Source organism: Poecile atricapillus, chromosome 3 (genome assembly GCF_030490865.1).
Source record: "Poecile atricapillus isolate bPoeAtr1 chromosome 3, bPoeAtr1.hap1, whole genome shotgun sequence".
Lineage (NCBI taxonomy): Eukaryota > Metazoa > Chordata > Aves > Passeriformes > Paridae > Poecile > Poecile atricapillus.
In genome coordinates, this window is record NC_081251.1 from 94,650,183 (window position 1) to 94,669,299 (window position 19,117).

A 19,117-nucleotide genomic window follows, 5' to 3' on the forward strand; every position below is an offset into this window, starting at 1 on the left:
TTAGGAAACTAAAGTGCCTCCTTTTTTATTATGCTGTTGGCTTGGGTGGTTAGTGAAGTATTTATCTCCTCTTGTGTTCAGCAGGGTACATCTATCATTGTTTTTTCAAGTTCCTCCAGCCAAGCACACATTTTGGAGAAGCATAATGATACTACCCTAATTCATATGACATACTCCATAAAATTTTTCATTATAAAAATCAGTCCCTAGTCTCAAACACCTGGGTCATGATGACAGCAAAAACTGGCAAAGTGAGCTGACACAGATTTTTCTAAGGGGCAGATTCACTGTGCAAAGCTGGACTTGGTATTTATTATCAAAAAATCAGCCTTCACTAACCACACAATACTTCATCATGTTGAGGTTCTTCAGCGAGGAACATGAACCTTGGAAAGATTTGAACTGTAATGGGCTGTTTTAGTTCAAGCACTCCCATTCCCTGGAGCCACCAGACAAATTCTGGGTAAGATACAAGTACTATGGAAAAAGAAAAAAAAAAAAAAAAAAGAAAGCACTGCTGAAAAATTTCCCAAATGTGAACATGCCATTCTGATGGAAAAACTGAGACTCCTAAGAGAGGAGGAAATACATGAGCACTCCCAAGAGAAAATAAAAAAAACCAAAAAACCAAGATATGATCATGTATCTTTAGTTGCACATAACGTGTTAATTTTTTTAAATACTGAAATTTAATTCTTTTTCTAATAGAAAACTACGCATTTTTCATCTTCCTGAGCATTTACATTACAGAATTAAACATTTTAGCAACAACAGTTATTTATAATGAATTCTCCAAATTCTAGCAATACAATTGTCAGGCTAACATGCCTTAGGCAAAACTGCAAGTCAACAGATAAGACTTCCTGGGTGACAACCCTATGTCTTGTCAAAATGCAGTAATCATAACGTTAATAAGCCTAAAAGCCTATTTAATATTGAAACACGTGACTATGAAGAATTTTAACCAGTGCAGCTGTTTTAGAAGTTAGCCAGAGGTTACTTCAGCCCTAACTCAACGGTGAGCATCCATGGGGGCAAATGTGTCCCACAAGTGTTTTGGCTGGGGAACATATTCCAACTGAAACTGCAGAAGTCCTTTAGGCAGTAATGTAAACACAATTCAGGGATACAGATGTTAACTACCTTGAAAAGAATCTTTGCTGACCACAAATTGCTTCTTTCCAACACACCTCTGTATCACAGCCTTCCACTGCAACTTCCCTAAAGCGTAAACCCCAAATACTGAATTTCTAACACCAAAACACAGACAGGATCACAGTGGATGCCTCTAATCCAAGACTTTATTGAATATTGTTTAGTGAATGTTGATCTTTAAGCCCAGAAGCTTCCTGCACAAGGAGGCCTTGAAAATAGACATAATAGCTGCACTTTTGTAAATGAAATGACTGTGCATCTCCATACTTCCCTCAGGCTCTTGCTTACTTGGCTGGAAAACAAAATTAAATGAAGCAGCTCCTCTGCTTCACAACAAGATGACAAGAATTCTTTTCATTCTAAGAAAACATTTTACATTTGAAATATTGTGTTTTCTGACATAAAAGAATCCTACCAGAATCCTCATTTCACCAATCCTAATTTCATCCATTTCACCAACTGTTATTTCTTTTGTCTTTCACTATTCCTTACCCCCAAATCACAAGTCCCTGTCTTTCTGTTTTACATGGCTTCTAACTTTCTTTGCTTGACCACCTTGAAATGCTTCAAGGAGCTAAAATAAAATTAAATAAACTTAACAGAAATTAGATCTGTCATATATAAAGATGAGCAGTTGAAAAATTCAAAATTATACTGAGGATATTCCTTGAAGTTTTGGAATAAACAGTGTGACTTCATTAAAATATTAAGACATTATAGTCAGAAGTGGTGCTGTCTTGAATGTTAGACCTTACCTAGCTCAGAGAGTATCATTGATATCATTCTGTTGAATTAATAAATATAGCTGAATACATTTACTGAATTTTGTCAGAAGCCTGCCAGCAAGTTCATTGCAAAAAGAAAATCTTTTGGAAAGCCTGTGTAATGATACCCTTCTCAATATATAATCAGGGCAGAAAACAAGTGGGACAAAAAACCCACTGGATTTGAGCTCAGAGAAAGACCTAATCTGTGCTCATATATGGGACGACAGGTTATCACACAAAGGAGACTGTAATTTATTTCTCATTTGATAGAGTGAATTTAATCTCACAATCAGAACACAAGGCCTCAAAAAGTAGTCCAATAAAATTCTTGTATTTGATTCTCTTCAAATTACACTTATTTACAGACTTCGGTCCTGCTTTCTTCGTGTTTATCAGAGAACAGCCTGTTTCCAGATCTTTTCAGAAAATTTTAAACTCTCAAAGGCTCAAACCAGAAATGAAACAAAGAGAGAAAATTAACTTGTCTGAGAGAACTTCCATTAACTCACAGTTCTCATCAGATCAATACAGAAATTGGGTTCCTAGATTTATCCAGCCTGGCCACTGGCTTTTTAAATCTTTTATGGGTGATGCAATACTTAAGTGTTGCAAAGGATTAAATTGTTAAGCACTGACAGAGCAGAGCAAGTAAGCCAGATGAAGTAAGCAACTAAATATGAGATGTGACTTCCATGAAGAAAGTCACTCAAGGGGAACTTTAGCAGAGGTTTCTACAGCCAACTTTCAGACATACAGGATTAGAGGAGGAGGAATAACCCAGAGAAGGCAAAAAAGACATTTAATGTGTTATTCAATTAGGTAAAGCAGTGAATAAAAACCTAAAAACTTATTTAGTACAGTCACCTATGAAAACCTCAAAACAGTTCTATCAAGAGCAGTAGCAACTTTATATGTTACTAACAGAGCAAGGCCTGATTTAAAATACCCACATTGCATCTTATATGGTGAAATACTCTGCAGCCAGGGTAACTGAGGTTAACAGGACCTGATCAATTCATAGACAGAACATTCTTCTACAGGCAATCCAGAGTTGAACAGGAAATAATTCACCAGCACTAAAGGATGATAAAGCAGATGTTTGCACTGTAGACATCAGCATTCATTTGGAATCTGGACTGTTTAGTTTAGAACATATGGTATAAGGATGATTGGTAGTGAGAGGATATCTGTGAACAAGTTTACATATATCTCATTCCAAAAGCAGACTTTCTGCTTCGTGAAACAAACTTAACTTCAAATTTAATGCCAAAACCCACCAAAATAATACACAACCTGCATCTGAGTAATTACATTTATGCTTGTCTTGCCACAAAATCATGCAATTTCGTTAACATCAAGATCAGAAGTACATAGTCTGCATGTTTGTATATGTTAGTAAGCACACATTTTCCAGACATCCACATCAGCAATTACAGTGAGATCTTCTTAAAAGATTTGCAAGTTTGGATGAGCATTGCTCACATACAGAGTGCATAACAAAACATGAAACTAAATGTATTTTGTGGGGGTTTTGGATTTTACCAAGAGCTTCTGGTACAGCATAACTTGATTCTATGCTGCCATTCCAGATCACAGATTTGAGAAAAGTAAAGCATGCTCTCATTTACATTTCAGTCTGTAGTATACCATACCTAGCATGGAATTTCTCTGTAAGCAACATTCACTCAGATAGAGCATTATTTACTAATCAAGTGTTTGGGAATGCATTAAGCAATTCCTATGCAATCAACAGTGTTTCCAACATACTTTGCAAGGACTGTAGAATGTATATTCTTCAGAGATTAAGACTTACCTACCACAGTGAGTCACACAAAATCCCAATACTTGTTTTCTTTCCAAACAGCCTTACTAGAACACAAGACAGAAAAATTAAATATTTACTGTAATTGACTGTAATTGACTGTTGTTTTTGTAATATGCTCTGCCATTCTATAAATCAATCATTTATAAAAATGTTTCACTTGCACATGAAAATATGGGGCAACACCCACTACAAGGAAATAAATCCATTATCTGTGCCAGGTAGTTTTTAAAAACTTCTCTGTATTCTTTTTCTTCATGATAGAACTTCTGATTAGAAAGTCATAAAGAAGATATTAAACTGGAAAATAAATCTAATTTACAACCAATAGGAAATACCAAATCCATTGGAATAGCAGTAAGTTATAGACATAAATGATATTTTTATACATACTCATACATAGGCATAAAATAAATTACTTATTACCAAACTGTATGATTGCTGCTCATCTACAGCACCAGCTTGGTAAAGAATGGATATCAATATGATGGTTTTTAAAAAACTCTAATAACTTGTCAAGAAAATACAGTGTTTTTGACATTAGTTCGTGAAAAACCCGAAGGAAGAGATAAGGTTTAAGATTAGCATAGGCACACAAGGTGCATTACTGGATGGTTACCCTGAGCAGTTCTGTATATGTTTTGAGATGTACTTGACACAGTAACTATACTTAATAATTACATAATTTATAATTATGAATAATGTATAACACATTGTGTTCAGAAAAATATTTAAATCCTGAACGGATATAATCAATAGAACAGAACTGCCTGATTTCATGTGAAAAATTAACATTATCAGGTAAAAGAAATGACCATTTGAACAGTAACTAAAAGGAGAAGTGCAGAACTCTAGGAGGAAGATTTATCTGGGCAGGATTAATATTTGAAGAAAACGTCTGTTCAGCATTCAGAGCAATAAAAGAAGTGGCACTGGACATCCAGCACAGGGAACAACAAGAATTGTTATTTTCCCAGGGCATAGTTATACTCACTTATGCCAACAGGACCTCCCAGTGCATGGAGCCAAGAGGTAAAATAAGATTCTTGAGGGTGGCCATGGATATAGATGCTCAGCAATGAAGGGAAGAGAGAGACCACTTTCACATAGGAAACTAAGAGAAACTCTGCACTCCATCAGCTCCCAGAAGAGCATTCTCATGAAGCCAAACTGCTGTGTGTACTTGACTTTTTTTGAGCCATTGATAGGTATGTTTAGATTAAATGATACCTAGGCTAGAAAACTTCAGGTCACTTAGTATTCTAACAAGCTTCTTTTTTCTGTTATAGATAGTGATGTTCAAATTCTTGAACATCAAAATTCCTGTTGAGAATGAGTGAATTTAATAACTAAATCCCTTATGAATTTAAGTGAAACACTAAAGATTTATTCAATATGGCAAATTTCTGTTTTACTTCCTAAACTGCTTGCTATGTCATTTCCCTACCAAAAAAACATCTACAGAGCTATATCTGGTTGATCCACACATGACTAAATCTGGGTATGTGCAAAATAATTCTGTAATGAGAGTGTCCAGAATTACACAAGTGTATGCATCATGAGGTCTTTTTTAAAGTTACTTTACAACCTCTCGTGTACATCATCGTTTAGAATTTTAAAAGCATAGATTGCAACTGACTTTTTGGTTTCATGTAGGATGTGTTCGTACTGGCATACCATTTTTTTCATAAGAAAAAGCTTTTATACTCCTTTAGCCTGAGTGGCTTTTATCTTACACCAGCAGAAACAATAAAATCAAAGAGAAACAGAAGTTTCTCCAAGAGCTGTCCTCATAAAGGAAAGAATTATGTTAACTCACAGTAATTATAAATGCAGTCATAACACTGGCTGCAATATAATCTAGACATGCCTGTTCTAGCTTTGGAATAATTTTCTGGGATACTTACAGAGTTCTAGGTGGGGCAGCACAGAGCTCAGAGATGACTGGCAAAATGGTCTATTTTGGGCAGTCGGAAGTTCAACAGAATTGAAAGCTTTACAACAACCGTACTTTACAACAAAAATACAATTTGAGTCCTTACATGAGAATAACAAACCAAATGTACAACTACACTTCCTCTTAGACTTCAACATGCTTGGATGATCAGTGCCCTCACTTCCCTAGGTTTTGCCTTTACTGGAATGAATACTTTCAGTCTTCTAAAGGCCCATACATGCATGAGACTAGAATTTCCAATCAACCATTACTACTTGATCCAAGAGACACACTCTCCTGCAAGCTCCTTTGAAATTCAGTATTAGATTTGGTTTTGTTGTAATCTTAGCTCAAGTTGCAAGTTAAATATTGGCATTAATTAAAGCCCTATCTATACATTTTTTAAAAACCCAACAACGCAGATTGATATGGCACTGGAAAAACAAAGGACAGGTAAAGATCAATTTACACAACTCATCAGTCGCTCACACCACCAATTCCTAGTGTGGCTACCTGCTTACAGCACTCATATGCTATTAGTGTTTCACAGAAATTCACAATTACTTCCACCTCTCCAGAATAAACAATCCACTAATAATTCCAAGAATCAACTAATAATAACTAAGACAGCAGCAAAATCCACTGTAACAAAAAGAACCAGGAAATGTGCACCTGAGCTCACCCTGCACCACAAAAATGAGTGGATTTCTTGTACGGGCACATTATCTCACCACCTCTTTGCATTGTGGTGACTCTTTGGGCTAACAGGAGGACAAGAGTTACACAGGAGAAAAGAAACCCAGCAACATGCTCTGGAGTCACAGTGTTTTCCTTACTGTATGATTTCTCTCAATACCTACAGACTGCCCACATCAACTCAGATCTGCTGCTCTTCCACGCCAGCAGTGGTAGAACAATGTAAGAGAAGTGGCCTGTGCCTCCCTCAGTGAGGGTCAGGCTCACATACAACCATCAGCACAACTCAGGACAGCCCTCCAAATTCCCCGATTTTGCTCCTGATGCAGTCCTTATAAATTATTCCAGGAGAGCTGGCTGTCTGCACATAAAAGCACTCTGACTGCTCAAATGACTCCTGTGCTCAGGCCATGTACAGGGGCCAGGAATGCAGAGATATTGTAGTGCCTATGAAGAAAAGAGACAAAGGAACAGTGCACAGGGAGGAGGGAAAAACCTTTCTCCTCTCTTGCCTCATGTGCAGATATCAGGGGACAAAGCAGACCAAGAAAACACTCCTAAATGTAGAATCAGTACAAGATCATGCTTACATGTTAATAAAAACAAACAAAAAACCCAAAGAAATGAACAAAAAACTCCATTTTTCCCTTTGTTATGGTTATTACCTATTTCTTTTTTTTTCCTCAGGTAGGAAATGAGCCTTTAAGGAAGAAAAACACTGATACTTAAGGTAAAAGAAGATCCATCAGAAAATTTTCCTTCTAAAACCTTAATCTGTGAGTAGAGACATTAATACAATATCCTAAGACGTGCTTTGTTATCTAATTGCCTCTTATAAAGAATTAAAGTGACATTACTGTGCAGAACAAAAATGCACTCTACCATCTACTTTAATACATTTATTTTCCTAGGCTTAAAGACAGCAGCAACATTTATCAAACAGATAGTAAGTATTTCTGCTACAGAAAATGTAGCCCATCCTCCCTAAGAGATCGAATGGTTCCTGATACTGATTTTTATCTGTATACTATTCTGACCTGTTTTCTATTCCATCATGTGAAATTACTGAGGGATGCCCATGGTGAAATGTCAGAAAAGGCAGAAGACACTCATAGAGCAAGAAACTCTAAAAAGGAAAAAATGGTACTCTGATCATCTTCATAATTCTTCTTTATATGACTTTCAAAACATACTTCATCTAACCTGAGAATCACAATCTATTTAGGAGGTACAAACATTACCAAACCTGCAGCAACTCTCCAAGTGACAGTGCCTTGTAATGATACAAATGGGTGACCAAGTAATTCATTTGCAGAACTACAAAAAAGGGTGACTTCCGCACTATATTGTGCATGTTATTCATAAATTTTAAGGTAAGTTAGGTAATGTATTAGTAAGGTAGCCTAGAAACACATGACAAGCTGACACTTGATCTCCTGGATAAGACAGTACTGTCCAGCAAATATTTGTTAGACATTTTCAACTTCGTCCAATGTTATATGACATTTATATACCAGAAGTGACAGACATTTTGCTCCTAAAATTAGAAGTAACACTGTAGCATGGGTACTTCCCCCAGATTTCACAACTAAGAAAGGAACACTAGAGGTTACTGCTTTGCTTTTCTACAGTTCACTATTTCCAGTAGGTTTTGAAGGTGTTCTATGAACAGGCAGTGCTATCTTACTGCAGTGCTGTACGGCACTTCCTGATAAGCAGGAGGAAAGAGGAGAAGCGAAATGATCACTACTTTCTGCAAAAACTGAGTCACAAACCTTTATGCAACACCCCGCCCTTTGTGACCTCCTGCTTACAGGCTGCAGCAACCTTAGGCAAGTCGAAAGTCGTGTTCAAAAGCCAAACAATGAAATCAGCAACTTTTGTAACAGGTCACATGAACCTGTGACTATGAACGACTTTGGGAAAGTTCTAAGTTTAGCAAATGTTGCATCTATTATTCTAATAATGTGACAAGGAGGTCTTGATTACATGGTTTATTTATAGCTCTGTGTAGGATTGGGGGGTTGAGCCTGAAAATAAAAATGAGGTATTACTGGGAACTGACTAACAGTGACAATGGCCACTAATGGTTCTCAATTATTATGCGTGGGCTCATAGTAGGAACTGCAGGGAATTAATCAACACAGGCTTCTTATGTCATACAGTGACCAACTAATCCAAGTCAATGGAGAGATTTGTGCTGCTTTCAGTAGCACTTGGATCAAACAAGCCACAATTCAAAACCAACCCAACCCCAAAACAATCAATATCAAACCCTTGGATACACGCTAAATGAGTATGACTAAAGTTCCCAAACTAACACATCGTCTGCAAACAGCCAGATTCCCAGACTTGTGGGCACTCACAAACAGAGTTAATTGCCAGTAAATCTGGCAGCTGTTTCAGCTTTATGTTGGTCAGAGTTTATAGAGTTAGGCTTTGCAAACACTGCTAGAAACCCTTGTTACTGTTAGAGACCTGTTAGTGCATCTACTAATACCGATGGTCTTTTCACACAACAAACTGATGCTGTTTAACACACTCTTGCCTTTCTGCAAAGAGTTAACACCAACAAATAGAGGGGAAAAAATGTGTGAACAGACCTAAACAAGAAGCAGCCTGAACCCTTTGCTAAATGAACACACCCTCTGTGCAGCTGAACTGCACTATAAAGCTATACAAGCACCTAAATGCCAACTGCATTTTGAACTACTGTATCTCTAGTTCAGTGTACAGGATCAAGCTGCAATTACATTTTTATGGCCAGTTTATATTCTTTTCAAATTTAGCTAAATCAAATAGGTTAAGACTACTTTACATGTTTAGTAAACGATGGAGGCAGAGAACCATAACTTGCCAGTTACAATGCAATATGAGCTTTTATATTGTCTATATATTCCAGCTGTACCTCAAAGACCCAAACTAGACACACTGCTATGACATATGGCTACTACAAACTTATTTCTAACTTTGGGATCTCTCCACGTGCACAATGAGATGGAACAGGCATCAACAGTGTACTTCAGAAAAGGACTGACTGTATTTCCAGTGTCAGATGTAATAAGGGTTCTCCATAAACCACAAAGGTTTGGAAAAAAACTATCTGGAGATACCCAAAAAAGGTACAGTGGCTTTCAGCATGTTCTCTGTATATTGTTTCATGCAATGAAAACAAAAGGAGACCTGAAGAAGGAGTAGGAAATATTTCTTCCTCTGCATGAAGTCTCTCCTTTAATTTACTTCAATGCAGAGAGAAATGCTCTTTGATGAATGAAGTATTTAGCAAAACTAGGCAAAGACCACACAAGTCATCTTCCCAATACTATAAACACCAAAACTCTTGTGACTGAATGATTCAAGAGTTAACGTTACAACACATTAAAGGGACAGTTTACAGGAATTAACTGTCCAAATTGTAGGTCTTTTTTAAAAAAGAACATCATCATAATAAAATATTAGTTACAAAATGCTAGAGAATGCAATTAACCAGAAACTGCCAAGCTCATCTTTGAGGAACATTGACTCCTGTGTGTGTGTGTGTATGTGTATGAAATAAGAAAGTAAAAACAAGTCCAAATAACATTCCTTGCTGCTGTTATAATATAATATTGAAATAATATAAATCTACACTTATGGCATTAACACATTCCAACACCATTATGTCCCACCTCTGCCCTGGCCTTGTGTGGCACGTTCAAAAGGGGAGAAGAGCCTGTAAGACTGGGACACAGGTTATCTCCACTTGGAGAGTTTGCAAGAAGAAATTGATGGGACAGTGAAAGTTTTATAACACAAAGGTACTCCTGAATCAATGCAACTAAGTGTGGAACACTTCCAAAATACTAACATGTTTTTCAGTCCTAGATTCATTGTTAAATGTCACAAGCTACTTGCTAAGCATCTTGTGTGCTCAGTGAGAATGGATATGGAAATGAAGATTTAACCAAGCCTTTAAAATTATTTCAAAAAATAATTTCAAAGGAGTTCTTATTTGTGTTAAAGATCTAAATCAAACATGAATTTATTTTCTTTTATACAGAGGGTCATTCTATTCTGTATCCAGATTTTCATTGCAGCACTTAATGATGTACAAGATTGCAGATTCTTGTCCACTTAGAAATAACAAAGTAACACTTAGAACACACATTTCCTCAACACACAATAAGGAATACTGATTAAAAAACAGTGTCACCTTGTTTTATGGTTCAAATGTACTATAAAAATGCTCCCAAGAAACATCTGGTTTGTATTCACACCAGTTTGGTTTAAATACTTATGTCAACAGATAATCCTCCTATTCCAAGTCGAGTGAAAACAGACCTTACCAGAAAATTCAGCATCACATGAATTCATTCCGAAATAAATGCTAATTTCTACTTCATTTGGCACAAAATATCATCCACTAGTGCTAAAACTCTCAATGAACTTCAAAATCTTATCTTGAATAATCCATTCTTACCTCATCCTGTTATTACTGATCTCAGCAACACAGGAATATATTCTACGGGATCGTTAAGTAAACAAGCCTGTGTCTTTTTAGATTTGAAATTATATTTTTCAGAGAACTGACAAGAAGAATAAAAATTAATCATAATAACCCTTATTACAGACGCACTCTTACTTTTAACAGCTGCAAACTATTTCTTCTCAGTGCAAAATAACTTACCATTTAAAAAGAACAGCAATCATGAAACAACAAAACTCTCCAGCAGTTCTCAAGAAGTGAAAGAATAAAACCTGGCTTTCTTTATCTCTATTTTCAAGCCCTTACAAAGACTGCAGTAAAGACAGCATAACTGCCTGGGAGGTAGCAAGAGCACTACACTGTAACCATGGCTATTAAAAGCAATCTAAATCAGAGAAGTTAAAGCAAAATCAGTCTTAATTTTAAGTCTGTTTAGTGTAGCAGAAAGGTTAAAAAAATCAGATTTCTTCCAGATTACAAAGGGCTTTTAGTATATAAACTACCATGACAAGTTATTGTTAAATGCTAAGAAAACTAGAGATTATATGAAAATTAAATCAAAGTAAGTGTTTTGTAGAGTTTTGATCAACATTTAAGCAATATGCAACTTGATCCTTAAAAATAATTTCATTTTTGTAACACAAATCAAGTTTAAAAGCCTAAAAAAGTCAGCTTATAATTAGGCATGTGGTAGCACTGAAATGCTTTTTCAAAAGTAATTCTGTGATGTTACTTGGATGAGGGAGGAACCAAGCTTTTGTAGGAAATCTCTCAGTTCCAGAAAGTAAGCCAAGTTAGATATAAAGTAATTAGAAAGCCTTAGAACACCCTGCTTTTACAACAACATAGACATAACAATCAATCTGTGTGAAGAAAGGAAACCAAGGAACAAACTCTGCCACCCAAAAAACCTACACACCCAGTAATGCATCACTTCAGTTAGCAAGATATGTCACTGAGCTCCACAGGGACAGGGTGATGCCCCACTTGCAAAACAACTTTACCTTACCCTCATTGCTTCTAAATATAGGGCAGAAAGAAGATACCATCTCAGAATCATTCAATTAAAAAGATATTTTAATATCTAAAAATGCAGAAAAGTCAACAAAATTGAAGATTAAATTCTCATAGGGCAACTTCCAATAACATTTAAGTCTATTGCCATGATATGTGTTCATGCATTGGTTTTGCTTCCGCTGTGCTTTCAACTGAATGATTTAGGATTTAGGATTTCTGCTAAGCATTGTGCTCACTAGAGAAATGTTCCACAGTGCACAGTTGTTTATGGAAGTTCCAAAATGGTAGTCATGATCTACTGAGTCCATTTTCAACATCTCCCATTTAGTTAGGCATTCCAAGGCAAAAGACAAATTCCAAAGAATTTACAAACCTACACAGTTACAAAAGCAGAAGCCTTACGGGAAAACAATGAGGTTAGCTTATTTTAAATGTCTTTACACAAATGTGCCTGCTTTGCAAAATGTATTTCTCTTTGTGATTTACAGTATACCACAGATGTTTCTTTGTGAACCTAATAAAGTTATCCACATTTTTAAAGTAACAGTTGAACACCAGAGTTCCAGTTCACTTACAGTCCTAGATAAAGGCAAGTAACACACTCCTGAAAAAATTAAAAGAAAAAAAAGAAAAAGAAAAAGAAGAAGGACCTGGTAGATACAGAGGAAGCAACAAGAAATTTTGGAAGAAATAAACAGAAGAGAACAGAAGTTTCAAAGAGCCTGAGCTGCATCGAGGAGATTTATGTGAAACATTTTGACTTTCTACTCTTGGAAACTTTGATCTAAGGGTGGAGACTGAGGTGGGTGAGAGTGAGGACAGGAAGGATTACAAGGGAGAACAGAGAAAAAGGGGTTAATCTATTTCTGAATTTTGAAAGCCATATTTAATGTAAGTTTTCAAGTTGCACTGTTGGTAAACAGTAGTTTTGTAGGAAAAAGAAAAAGTTCATAAATTCTGTAATTCATCCTGTCATGACAAACACTAACAGGTAACAATCCTGCACAGACATTTAGCACAGGTTAGGTCAAGTGACAAAATGTCAATTAGAAATTAACAGACTTATGAAATTGTCTCATATTACATAAAGAGCTATGATGGCCTTATCATATGAATTAAACTTTGATTAATTCACAGTAAGCCATCAGAAAATTTGTTACAGCTGAATGCTTTGAATTCTTACCAAGGTTTAAGAAAGACATAAAAAGGCACCTTTTTTGCTAAGTTATCCAAATTTTCAGTCATATAACAAATGACATAAATGGGATAAATACATTTGTGAGACTAGTAGACTACTGCAGAATATGTGAAAAGCTACTTTATTTCAGTTCATAAAGATGCTGCAGTAGCAGTTCTGCAGAAAGTAGGCAACAGTCAAAACAGACAGGTAACACCTTTAATGTGCAATTTCTAATTCCCTCAGATACTTACATGATTAACAGCCTTAACATTATGCTCATCACGTTGCTCTGGTGAGCATGATACACCTTCTGTCTTTGTCAGAAAGCACTGAACAACTTACCCAAAACACCTCGTGGCAGACTCCACATGTCCTAAATTTCTCACTCACATCTTTATTCCTCTTCTCTACCTGAAAAGAGGAATCATTATGATCACTGACAATTCTGCTTTCCTCAGAGAAAGGATGTTATCAGCCAAGGAATGAGATAAAGTAATTCCTTTATTTCCCAAAAAGCCATTAATTCTTTGGTGCTGCTAGACACAGGAGACTCCCATGAAAAAAAGGACAAGATACTGACTTAGTGCCTATGCCTGATCAAGGGCTGTTCATAAGTAACAGCAGAACTGCTATTAACTGCAGAACACACTTTATAAAATCTTTTTTTAAACATTAATGTTCTCATATACCTTCACCATCCAGATTATCCCCACTTCTACAAAAACTTCTGTCATGTCCCTTCTTGACTCCCATCCTCCTTCATTAGATCCAGAGCCATGACTGTAATAAATAGCTCTAAGGGTAACTGCCGTTCTCCACCTTGTATAACGTAACCATCTAATGAGAAAATGGTATCTCAAATACATTTCAAATGCAACATGTTTTCTCCAGAATAAAAACGCCAGACTGCAAGAACTGACTTGACATTCAGCCCTGGATCATACCACAAGGAAATCCTTAGGATTGTGAAGGAGAGTAGCATGTTCAAGTCACAGAAGAAACTCCCAATTAACTTTTTGGAGAGCTCCTACAAATCGTGAGTGCAATACTGCCAAATCTCCTCTACAGCCACAGGAAAGGCTCAATTATCATTTTGCAACAAAACAGCAACTCCTCCAGGCAGAACTAAATCACAAACATCATACTGAGAAACAGAAATTGCTCCTCCTTTCCCTCTGCCCTCAGGCTTATAATTAAAGGAAAGTCAAAAGAGATCCTCTTTATTTCTATTCCTTGAAAACAAAGAGCCCTGTTGAGTCAGGGAATCCAGCTTCCACCAGAAACTTCTTCTAGTCTGCCCTGAAAAATGGTTTCCAGACATAGAAGGCAACAGAAAATATATGGTGCCTATTTTAAATTAAGATCAATAGATCTGTCAAATGTATGTGGACCTTCATAAGTCTCACAAGAATTAGAATGCCTTGATTATAATAAAAAGCTAGATGTTTTCAGATAAAAGGGTAATTGACACTTAGAAGTGAAGAGGGGCCATCAGGGAACTTGAGGAACAGCTGTTAATTATTACCAGTGTGAAAGCAAAGGGCTGATGAGAGGACAAAATTAGTTGCCAAATTTATGTTTCTGCTGAAACCACAGTTTTTAAGTGCCCACCTGGGTTAAAAAAGTTAAACTCTGAGCTTACGTTTTGGAGCTACTCTATTAGTCCACTTGGATTGCTTAGTAAAAATATTCTTCTGCTGCTGACAGGCCATTTCTGTCCTTCAGCTTGTAGGAGCCATTCCATCCCTGTTTGGGCTCATCCCAGTAACTTCCATGAGGACACTCAGTACATTGAGCCTCACATTCTGGGATGGGAATGAGTAGAATCCATAGCTCTGCAATCGAGGGCATTTATTATGCAAGGCTCACACACAGGCTGATACTGCTCAGTGTTCACAGATTTCCTGTAAGGTTGTTTCTGATAGGGGGCACCACCTCAAAGCCATGAAGGGCACATGGAAAATTCCAGGAAAGCTTCAGTTCAAACCACAGAACGTTTTTTTTCTAGGTTAAGAAGATTATTTAACTATTTTGCAGGGAGGTTCTAGCATAGGCTAGTACACCACTGCAGAGATGTACAACCAGTACAGATTTTCTCTTCAGGTTACAGTAAGCTTTGCAATGATATTCTGGTGGCTCATTCAGAAGCCTGTTTTATTGTCAGCATACAGTCATCCAGGTGACTAAATGGTGAGGTAAGCATTGCAAATTCCTCCTTCAGAGGAGATGCAGTGTAATCTCCAGACAACATATCCCAGGGCTGATTGCTGCACTTTGAGCAGTTATCTGTGCAACTACACATTTATGGGTCCAAACACAGTTCTGTTTGACAGGTGTGTCCCTAGCAGCATGTAACCAGGAACACCTCAGTGGAAACCTCGCAGTTATTACATTTCTAGAAGATAATGAGTAATCCAGGTTTTTGATGGAGAATGCAATTTCAAGAACAGCACAAATTTACTGATACAGTTTTCCAGAATTTCTTTTTTAAGGCAGCTGAAGAAGAAAGGCTTGTATTCCTGAAAGCTTGCCCACTTCTCTCTTCCTCTCTATGACTCAGTCTAATAAAAGACACACCAAATAACCACGCCGTCCTCCCTTGGAATGCTCTGGGACAGCAGAATTCAGCTCAGGTTTGCCATGCCCCATGCCGTCACTACACTGCACAACAAAGCCCTTGAAATGGCACACGCAACCTTCACAAACAGATGCCACTGTGTCACAAAGAAAGGCTGAAAAAGAGGGACTGCTAACATTGAACAGTGCACTGGCACACAAAAAGGGCTGAACTTCCTTCAATTTTCCAGTCGAGACTTTGGCTAAGCCTACTCAAAACCACTTGGGAATAATCCCAAATTAACTGTTTGGTTAACCTGTGGAATGAAAATATCCCAGGTTTAGACTTGGTTCAGATTAGTTTAGTCTATATTTAGTTCAACACTTTTATCTTTCAAATAAAAAAACCCCAAACTTAAGGGTGAGTGTCACTGTCGGACATGAAATGATTCATACAGACGCAGCTCAAAGTGTGGTGAAAAAAGAAGTTGCTTTGTTCTTTCAGTATTTATAGGTTTTTGACAATGACCAGGGATTGGATAGTCAGGTTACTACTTTCTCAACCACAGTGGCCATGAGAGATGTCCATCCAAAGGCATATCTTTAATGGAATGTATAAACACCTGTTTATAGTTACCTTCCTGGGAAAGTGGTTAAAAATAATGAAAATAATATTGAAAGGTCTGATTCTCAGGGCGACAGGTGAGAGCATGCTGATGCAGACACATCAGCCCTATGGGGAGAGAACTTGGCACACTCAGTTTTGCCTTCTGGAAATTTCAACCTACTTTACAGCTCCTTCACAAGGACCTCTATTTGGTGCTTTATTTGGTGTTTTCTTTGGTGCTTATTGTGTAACTCAGTGAATGTTTTATAGATCTTTCACTTCTTCACAGTGACTAGTGCATCAGAAGTTATTTGTTGATGGTACAGTTCTGTGTTCCACATGGTCTACCACATTTTCTTTGAACGTGAACAGTTTGGGAAGATGCCATCCCAAACCAGAGACCTACTTGCTGTCTGGTCTGTCTAGATAAAGCAACAGCTTTGGGAGACATACAAGACAGGCACTGGTTTTATGAACAATTTCACAAAAACTCCCCAACCAAACCAACCAACCAACCACAAACCACAAACTCCCCCAACCCCCATTCAGAAGGGATCAAAGAGGACCCAGCAGCTTTTTAATATCCAGTAGTGAAATACAAAGAGTTACAGTAAAGAGTGTGTAAGCCTTGTCCAGCAAATACTACTATTAAAAGCTTACACACGTGGCCCAGTATCCTTTCACATTATCTGATTCTTAGGAAAAAGACAAGGCCAGCTCCAGCAGGGGACTGTAAACAATCCCAGGCTTCAGCCTTTCACAGAGCCCATGACCACAAAGGCTACGGAACATCCTAGGGCTGCTCTCAAGAGGCGGGCTTGGCAAATGGAACAGAAATGAACCAGCATCCTTTTAATATTCTAGATATGAGCTACTGTTGTCATTGCTGTAGTTGAGAGAACGACCGTAATATCAATGGCATCCTTGACACGGTACTTACGTAATAATTAATTGTGGGGAATGTCATGTTCCAGCGGGCGTAGAAACCATTCCCCGGGGTAATGCGTTGCTTTTCTTTACTGGGAGAACGGCCCAGCACGGAGCGAGAGCAGCACGCTCTGCTGTTTGCCCTCGCTCGCAGTGCCATACGGACTTATCCTTTCACTCAGCACCCCGCAAAGGCACGTTTAGCAGCCTCTCCCTTGCTGGTGCCAAATAAAGGCGAATCCACGGCACGACACAAGGAACGCACCGGCTCCCGAGAGCCGTCGGTCCCCGGGAGCTGCCGGCACACCCGCAGGTCCCGGGATCCCGCAGTCCCGGGAGGCGGCCCCTCACCCTCTCCATCCTGAGGGGGCCGCGGCGCCCGCGCTCCGCACGTGACATGACGCCGCACGCGTAGCCCCGCGTGACGTCACCGCGGCCGGCTCCCACCGGCGGCGCCTATCAATAGCCGCGCGGGGCCGCGCAGGCGCGCGCCCGCGCCGTGACGTCACCGTCGACGCGAGCGCGGCCCCGCCCGGCGGGCACGGCGCTCCCCGCGCTCTCTCACCTTCTATTTTTATCCCGCCTTTGTTCCCCGGGGCCCGCCCCGCCGCCGCGGGATGGACAGCGGGAGGGATGGCGGGGTGACGCCACCCGCTTCCCGGAACGGTGACGCGGCCGCTGGAATGCGCGCGGGGCTGCGCTGCCTTAAAGGGGCAGCGCCGGGCGGCCCCGCCCGGGGGGGCGGCGCTGACGGACGGGCGCAGCTGCGGGGCCGGGGGGGCGCGGGGCTGCCGGGCTGTGCCCCGCACTCCCCGCACCGCCCGGGGCTGCCGGGGAGAGCGGCCCCGCCGGGCCGGTGCCGGGGTGCGGGTCCGAGCGCAGCCCGGGGTGTGCCCGGGCCCGGGTGATGCTCCCCGCGTGTGGCCCGGAGCGGTTCTCTCCATCCCCGGCTCTGAGCCTGCGCTTCCCCGCAGCGCCGAGCCTGGCGGGCCCGGCGAGAAGGGAAACGCCGGGTCCTGCCCCAGGGCAGCGGCAGCCGCAGCGCACGGCCAGCGGCTGGCCGCCTCCGTGGGACAAGCCACAAACGCACATCGCTAATAAAACGATGCTAATTTACAAAGAAAGAATGCCTTGATGTGTTTCCTGTACGTTCCCACGCGAAACACAGGGGAACCAAACAAGTAAAGGCTTTTTGCTAATGTGTTTAGCTGTTTGACGTAATAAAACATTTTTCACTCAGCCAGGAGCTGAGGGCTTCAAACTACAGGTGTTGTCCATAGTAGGTTATCTCTGGGTCGGGGATGTGCTCTGAAATAAAGCCCCTCACTCATTATAAGGTCGAGATGATGCTGTACCATCATATTTAGATCATGGCTCGTAGGGAAATATGGGGGATACTTAGTCACCTATGGCATGACCTTATATTCCCACTCAATTTAGTAACAACAGTTGGTTTCTTATAGGACATGTGAGATTTCATTTATTAACAGTTTCTAGGATAAGTGGAGGGAACTCAGAAAAGACATGAGATGAGAACTCAGCAGATGAAGGGGAAATTGTCAGAGGGATGGAGCTCCCAGAGAAATGTAAGTCTTGTCTCCCTCTCAAATAGAACATTAATGGAAATGCAGTTAAAAATCAGTAAGAGATTTTTATTACATTGACCTAGGTGATTTTTTTTTTCCTGACTAAAATTATGTGGTTATGATTTTCAATTCAGCTTTTGCCTTTTGCTTACTTTTGAGCCTTTCTATTGAATAGTGCAGTGGAATCTGTCAGAATGCTAAAACTCTTGTGTCCTGACAATGATGTTTCAGCCATCTGGGGAAAAAAAAGCTTCCCTTTGCATTCAGATGGTATATCCTATTCATCGGGATGGCATGTGGGAATATTGATATATGTTTGAGCATGTACAATACTGGTAGGCAAATACCAGAGGAACTTGTAACTTCCAGAAGAAAAGAAGTGCTGCAGCTTAGCCCTGAGATA

At 39.3% G+C, this 19,117-nt stretch overlaps 1 protein-coding gene across 8 annotated transcripts in view; it reads right to left on the bottom strand.

Moving 5' to 3' along the window:
- The window catches only part of LOC131577816 (atrophin-1-like), a 54,918-nt gene extending 36,683 nt beyond the window's left edge, over positions 1–18,235 (bottom strand). For 6 of the 8 annotated variants that reach the window (XR_009277291.1, XR_009277289.1, XR_009277292.1 and 3 more), the window contains exons 1-3: positions 17,694–18,235; positions 13,381–13,449; positions 3,736–3,791 (exon numbers count right to left, since the gene is read on the bottom strand). Coding sequence is in view for 3 of the 8 variants with exons in the window: in XM_058835964.1 (XP_058691947.1) it covers positions 13,433–13,449; positions 17,694–18,072 (396 nt within the window). In the remaining 5 variants the exon portion in view is untranslated. Of the gene's footprint in view, positions 1–3,735; positions 3,792–13,380; positions 13,450–17,693 lie in introns of those variants that run through there. The other 2 variants (XM_058835966.1, XM_058835965.1) reach the window with 1 other exon arrangement.
- Between the last annotated feature and the right edge of the window lie 882 nt (positions 18,236–19,117).